Source organism: Alexandromys fortis, unplaced genomic scaffold (genome assembly GCF_014885135.2).
Source record: "Alexandromys fortis isolate MF-2015 unplaced genomic scaffold, M_Fortis_MF-2015_v1.1 scaffold_78, whole genome shotgun sequence".
NCBI classification, from domain to species: domain Eukaryota; kingdom Metazoa; phylum Chordata; class Mammalia; order Rodentia; family Cricetidae; genus Alexandromys; species Alexandromys fortis.
The window spans coordinates 3,997,774-4,005,162 of record NW_026067977.1 but is presented as its reverse complement, the minus strand read 5'-3'; the positions used below and the strand labels follow the sequence as shown (position 1 = coordinate 4,005,162).

The window sequence follows — 7,389 nt, the reverse complement described above, 5'->3', positions numbered from 1 at the left end:
GGGGTGCACCCACACACTGAGACAATGGGGATGTTCTATCGGGCACTCACCAAGGCCAGCTGGCCTGGGTCTGAAAAAGCCTGGGTTAAAACCGGTCTCACTGAACATAGCAGACAATGAGGGCTACTGAGACCTCAAGAACAATGGCAATGGGTTTTTGATCCTACTGCACGTATTGGCTTTGTGGGAGCCTAGGCAGTTTGGATGCTCACCTTACTAGACCTGGATGGAGGTGGGTGGTCCTTGGACTTCCCACAGGGCAGGGAACCCTGATTGCTCTTCGGGCTGATAAGTGAGGGGGACTTGATTGGGGGAGGGGGAGGGAAAGGGGAGGCGGCGGTGGGGAAGAGACAGAAATCTTTAATAAATTGAAATAAATAAATAAATAAAAATTAAAAAAAAAAGAACCTTCTAGTGTGTGAGGAACTGTAGAGTTGAAATGGAGATTGTGTCAGTATCTGATGCAGGAAAGCTCTCAGCAGAAGGTATAATCATTGCAGCACTATCTAGACTTCCCTTCTGCAGCTGTTTTCTAGGTCTCCTCCCAGCCACCCCTCTGTCAACTGCTGGATTCTCAAGTATAACAGTCCTTCCTGTGTCCTACACATACTTATATCAGATTTATCATAACTATATGCACAACATTTTGTTTTGTATTTTGAGAGAGTCTCTCGTAGCCCAGGCTGGTTTTGAACTTGCTATGTAGCAAAGAATGACTGTAGATTCCTGATTTTCCTGCCTTTGCCTCTAGTTCTGGGATTGGAAGCATGTGCCAGCAAGCCTAGTTTCCCTGGTGCTGAGTGTCAAGTGCTCTGTGAATGGCAGGCAGGCACACCAGCTGTGACATCTCCACTCCATGCATACTTGCTCGACGCCCTCTGCCGTGCTTTTCAAAGTCTCGGTCTGTTTCCCCCAACTCATGTAACTCCCAGTGAAGTCTAGGCCTTGCACAGACCAGGAACTTAATTTGTTTGTTGTGTGTGTGCGAGGTCAGAGGATAACTTGCAGGAGTCAGTTTTCCCCTTCCACCATATGGGTTCTGGGGATGGAACTCAGGCCATTAGGCCTCGTGTCAGGTGCCCATTCCTGCTGAGTCATCTCGCTGGCTCTAACAGACATAGTCTTCAACTAGAACTGTCATCTTCTGGGATGATTATTAAAATGTAAATTCCAGATTCTATCCATAAATTTGTCTCAGTAGGTGAGTGAACAACATTTTAAGGAACATGGAACTAGATTTCAGTAATAAATTATGCATACGGTACTTCTGCAATGAATACCTTACTAATATGTTATTAGCAGGGTTATACTGAGACTATATTGTGCTAACTGCAAATTGCTTATGAAATCTATGACAAGGTTGTTATATATGTGAAAAAGACCTTTCTACACTCCCCCCCCCCCCCTTAAGACAGTGTTTCTCTGTACAGAGATCTGATCTGGAACTTGCTCTGTAGCCCAGGCTGGCCTTGAACTCAAGAGATCCTCCTGAGTGCTGGGATCAAAGGTGTGTGCAACTGCCCGGTTTTCTTCTTTTTTAGAGACAGGGTTTCTCTGTGAAACAGCCCTGGCTGTCTTGGAACTAGCTCTTGTAGACCAGGTTGGCCTTGAACTCACAGAAATCCACCTGCCTCTGCTTCCCAAGTGCTGGGATTAAAGGCGTGTGCCATCACTGCCTGGCCCTCTATACTTCTTAGTTAGACTCATTACTCAGTAAAATTAGCAAATCTTCCCAAAAGACTTGTTTATTAGCAAAGATAATTTCACACACTAAATTCTTCCATCCACTGCAAGGGACATTACCATCTTCACACACAGTGAAGAGCATTCCTTCTCCATTCAACACACTAGCTCTAATTACTTTCACAGCATTAACACCAGGCAGAATGTGTATGACGCAGGGCACTGAAAGCTCAGTATATTCCCAGGGCTAAAAGGAAGAGATTCTTCTGGTGGATAAGATGTACAGAGGAAACACAAGGCAGATACACTGCTGAAGTAGACTCTGCTAACACTACCCTTTTCAACGGAACCTGTTGACAGCTGTCCCGGTAGAGGATACCTGCTCCTGATGGGCTTGTGGAGCACACTTTGGGCACTTAGGGGACACTGCAAGGCCAACAGCTGGAGCTGTCCACAGCTCTATGTCAATAGGTACTAATGGGATCCGAGGGACTCAAAACATTCTGGATACAAAAGAAGCTTTATGACATATAAAACACTAGATCTTTTTAAATACCACCTTTCTCATGTGGTATGGGGCTGAGTTGTGACAAATATTGACAGGGTTAAGATTTTTCAGCCACTCTGGGCAAACAAGTAGCGTAGAAGAAATTATGTATACATTAGAGCAAACCAGGACAGGGGAAGGCCGACAAGGGAACTAGCAGAGCCTCCATGCAGCCGGATCTTAGTGCTGTTCTCAACTGCCTGCGTGGCACCGGGAATGTAGTAACTTTCTGTAGGTGATAAAAGTGCTTCCATGTAAAAACCAAACACATCTAAGACACCAGACCACACTCGCCAGCGTGAGCCAGCCAAGCAGAGCCGTTCTTCACTGCCGCAGCCCTATCAATTCAACAGTGGGCACAGTGCCTGCAAACTCTGATGTGTTCTTCATAGCCGGCAAACTACCTAAGCTGAAGATTCCTTAGTCAAACAAGATGGGAAACTGACTACTTGATCAAATAAATAAAAACTACTTTTGGCATTTAAATCAAGTGCTCACGTGGGACTGCACCTGGTGGGGCAGGTCCAAGTTCCTCAGCACTCTCTGAATGACTGTGTGATCCTGGGGGAGGAGGAGAAACAACCCAAACCCAGATGACTTAATTTCAAGTATACTTCCCAGGGATAGGAATAGATTCTCTCAAATTAAGAGTAAAGACACCCGACCATGAGGTGCCAGCTCCTAGCACCAGAGAGAATCCAAACTCCACAGATGAGTGGCTCAACTCAGAGGGGCTGCCAGTCTGCTTCTGGGAATCATGTCACTTTTGCAAGTGGAAAAAGGAAATAAAATCAGGTTTATGCCAAACAAGTACGTTTAAAAAATTCGATCTCTTAAAAATTCCTAGAAGTCAATTTTATAATCCTATATAAAATAAAATCACTGGCTTATAATAAAATGTTCAGATTTCAGAGATGTGAAAACAAACATGAACTGAAAACAACGGTTTATATAAATTCAGGTCCCAGAGTCAAAACTAAATGTAGTCTCTGACAAAGGAATGGGAGACGCCTCTGTGTTCACTAATATACCCCAAACTGTTCTGTGGACAATGACTAGCAAGTGGCAAATTTGGACTGCCATCTCAAACCTCTAATCAACACTAAGTCAAGTCTGTGGCAGGACTCTTGAAGGGACACGTCCTACGGAGAGGTCGTCACTTCTCTCCTGGACGGACCATCTGCAGCCTGCGTTCAGAAGTTCAGTTATTTGATGGGCTGAAAAGCAGGATCCACAAAACTTTCCTTTCCGACCTGAAGAGGCTCACTGCTGATGGACAATAATTCTCGAAGTTCCTTATTTTCAAGCTGGGGAAAAAAGATAGTTTCTGTATTTTAAATGCTAAACTGTATCAGAACATTTTATTTAGGGCCAGAAGGAAGAAAAATATTTTTAAAGTTTTAAATGATTAAAAAAAATATTTTTGAGACAGATTCTCACTAAATGGACTTTGCTGGCCTAGAATCTGATATGTAGATTGGGCTGGCCTTAAACTCACATATTAACTGCTTGTCTCTGCCTTCTGAGTACTGAGATTAGAGGCATGCACCACCACACCTAGATCTTAAACAATTACAACTTTTTTTTTTTTTCCTGGGCAGTGGTGGTGCATGCCTTTAATCCCAGTACTCGGGAGGTGGATCTCTGGGAGTTTGAGGCTAGTCTGGTCTCCAGAGTGAGTTTCAGGACAGCCAAGATTACACTGAGAAACCCTGTCTTGAAAGACCAAAAACATTTTTTTTCTTTTTAAATTTATATATATATATATGTTTGCCTGCATGTATGTCTGTGTACCACGTAAATACCCTAGAAAGTCAGAAGAGGACACTGGATACCCTGGGTCTAGTTTTACATAAGTTGTGAGTCACCATGTGGGTGCTCGGAATTGAACCCAGAGCCTCTGTAAGAGCAACAAGTGCTCCTAACTCCACAATTCACCTAGTACTTTTGGTACTTGACACCTATCACTTCCTTTAATTTCTATCTAGATAGGCCACCTTACACTCCATTTTTACCATCTCTGCAGACAATTCTCTTCTATTTTGAGATAGGGTCTGATGTCACGGAGGCTGACTTGGATGATCCTTCTGTTTCTACCTCCTAAGTGCTAGAATTACAGGTGTGTGCCATCATGTCCAGCTCTTTGCAGGACAAACTACAACGTTTCTAGTTTCACCAAAAGGTTGAAGAACATGATCAACAAACCTTCCATCACATAAACTGCTTCTCTCAGGACTCTGGAGTCAGGGTTACCTACGTGTATGTGTGTTTTGCTTGCACCTATGTATGTACACCATCTGAGTGTCAGAAGAGGGCATCAGATCCCTGGAACTGGAGTTTTGGATGGTTGTGAACCACCAATGGCTGCTGGGAACTGGGTCCTCTGTAAGAGCAGTAAGTGCTCTTGAGTGCGGAGCTATCTCTTCAGCCTCGGTCTTCTGCATCTTCTGTAACCTTTAGATACCAGTCCTGCTCTGTCCTTCCTTCACTAGGTTTGGACAGGGACCTTCTCTTTTTCCGTTTAAAATTTCTTAAAAGTCCCACAACAGCACTTGGAATAAACAGTCAAACCTGAGGGTTTTACCGACTGAGCTCTGTCTCAAACACCACAACTAACATTTCCATTGATTGCTGTAGACTCCACTTTTTTATTTTCCAGAAAAGGGTATAAAGCAGAAATTGTAATTTTAAATCATTAGGACACAGAGAACATCAACACTGTTAGTATTATTGCTAGCATAATACTACTGAGGCAATACAGGAGACTGATGCAGGAAAATTTTGCATTTTAGGCCAGACCAGGCCACATTTTGAGACAGCTCCTTTCCTCTTTTTTGAGACTTTTTTTTTTTTTTTTTCCTGAGACAGGGTTTCTCTGTGTAGCTTTGGAGCCTATCCTACAACTAGCCCTTGTAGACCAGGCTGGCCTCAAACTCCCAAAAGATCCGCCTGCCTCTGTATCCTGAGTGCTGGGGTTAAAGGCGTGCGCCACCACTGCCTGGCTCGAGACATCCTTGTAAAAAGGATTATATTAATACACTGTAGTGATAGTATAGTGATGACATAATGTGAGATCTTTAAGAACTGTTTAAAAAAATGGTGAATTAACAAAATTATTTTAAATAGAGGAAAAGAAGGGTGAACTTAACACAGCAACCGCCTTACCTCTAGTTGCGCTAGTTTCTCCTGAAGCTTACAAAACTGGTTATCATCCACCTGAACTGCTTTCCTCATCACTTCCCCCATTTCACAGATTCGATCAATCTGACTTTCAATTTCCTGAGGAAACAAGATGAAAAGAAAAACAGGTTTTAGTTATGAAGACCACAAAAAGCATGTGCATTATGAATTTTACGTCTATTAAAAACCTTGCAGAAATAAACGGGGAAGAGTTCATTTAGTAGCTGTTATAGAAGTTACACTTCAATTACACTATACTTTGAGTCATAATATTAATCTGTGGTATTTCAAATCATTTCCATCTTTCAAAGAGTAGTTGCTATCCATGTGTCACACATCTGTAATCCTAGTCCTTGGGAGACTGAGGAGGGAGGATTCGGAGTTAAAATGCCAGCCCGTACTCAAGAAAAACAAAACAAAACAAAAAAGACAATAACCCAAACATTTAGAGATTAAAAACATTCAACTATTTAAAACATCCCAGTTTCCTAAGACTTGTAAGTCAGTAAAATGCACCCGATGGAATGGAAGGTGAGACACACGGCCTTTTCCACTGTAGTTAGCAGCAGCTTCCGATGTCAGAACTGGAGATTCGAATGCATAACTCATGCAAATAGGTAACAAGGAAGCACCCTGCAAACTGAAAAATAGCTACCGGGTTTCCAAATTAAATAGTAATTAAAATATAGGAACGGCCATAAAACAAACTAGATCCTCCACACTCCTAGTAACGTATCGTGAGTAATTTAATGAAGTTAGTGAGTGCTGGCTATGTGGAAGATATGGAGGAAACTGAACTCATGTCCCCATAACTACAAACTTAGGGCTTAGTAGAATATACAGGTAATAACCAGCCAGCTATTCACTGAATGCCTTCAATACTAGCTGTCACCATGCTTGCTATCTAGCCTGCTATGTAGCCAAGGTTGGCCTAGAACTCTAACCTTTCCTGTCTCAGGCTGAAAAAGATCGTGGTGCGGGAGGTGATGCCGCTCAAAAGGATGTGAGGCCCCTGATCCCCTTTCATTCCTATCTTCACAAAGCCTCCGGCACACAGAGTGACTATGAAACCCACGAAAGAGGAACATGCTTTTCTGCAAACAAAACAACAACCTCAAGGTTTCGATTTGTTTTATTCGGAATTTATTTATCAGCTTGTTCTTACTGCAGAGTGAGACTGGTGAGCTCTCAGAACCGGTTCGGTATCCACTGCTTTTTTAGCCACCATTAACTGCAACATCTGTTTCCGGTACTTGCTCATGATGAGTTCCAAAGCATCCTGGTGTTCCTCCAAGGAAACCCACAGCTCTAACAAAAAAGCAAACATCTGGGCAATGACGTGTAGAGCAGATCTCAAGGCAAACCTCCTAATAGCTGGGGCTTGCTGAGACTCCACGGGATCCTGTGACTCCAAAGTTGGGGGTCGGTATGCAAGCCCACAGAAGAGGGTGACGTCACCTGAAAAATGCTCTGGGTGGTAGAGTTTTGTTGCAGTAACATGGAATATGTAATCACAAAACACGGATTTGAATTCAGGTTTTTAATTTACTTGCTTAAGATTCAGAAGCAAAACAAGCCCATTATAAAAATGATTACACTTTGTTGATTTGAGTGCCAACACCACAGTGTAGATGTGAAGTCAGAGAACAACCTCCAGGAGCAGATTCTTTCCTCACACCACATGGGTCCTCAGGCCTGGCTCTTCAGGCCTCCTGGCTGGGGCCATGACCTGCTGAGCCATCTTGCTGGCACCTGTGAACCTGTTTCTTAATTGCGTTGTGTAAATACTAGGGTTGTCGACTTCAAAATGATGCCAGGGGAATATAGTGGGATGGAAGATGTAAAAAGGTCTCCGTAGGACAACTGCCATACTGTTGTCACTACCAACCCTAAGAATGGATATTTTGGAGACAAAGTTCTAGCCTTCTGCCTTGCACAGGAACATAAGACAAAACAAAACACCAAAAAAAAAAAAAAAA

At 43.0% G+C, this 7,389-nt stretch overlaps 1 protein-coding gene across 3 annotated transcripts in view; it reads right to left on the bottom strand.

Moving 5' to 3' along the window:
- Sike1 (suppressor of IKBKE 1) overlaps positions 1 to 7,389 on the bottom strand; it is a 24,366-nt gene that overhangs the window by 15,684 nt on the left and 1,293 nt on the right. For 2 of the 3 annotated variants that reach the window (XM_050157581.1, XM_050157584.1), the window contains exons 3-4: positions 6,576 to 6,718; positions 5,396 to 5,509 (exon numbers count right to left, since the gene is read on the bottom strand). In XM_050157581.1, coding sequence (XP_050013538.1) covers positions 5,396 to 5,509; positions 6,576 to 6,718 — 257 coding nt within the window. Of the gene's footprint in view, positions 1 to 1,727; positions 3,538 to 5,395; positions 5,510 to 6,575; positions 6,719 to 7,389 lie in introns of those variants that run through there. The other variant, XM_050157582.1, reaches the window with a different exon arrangement.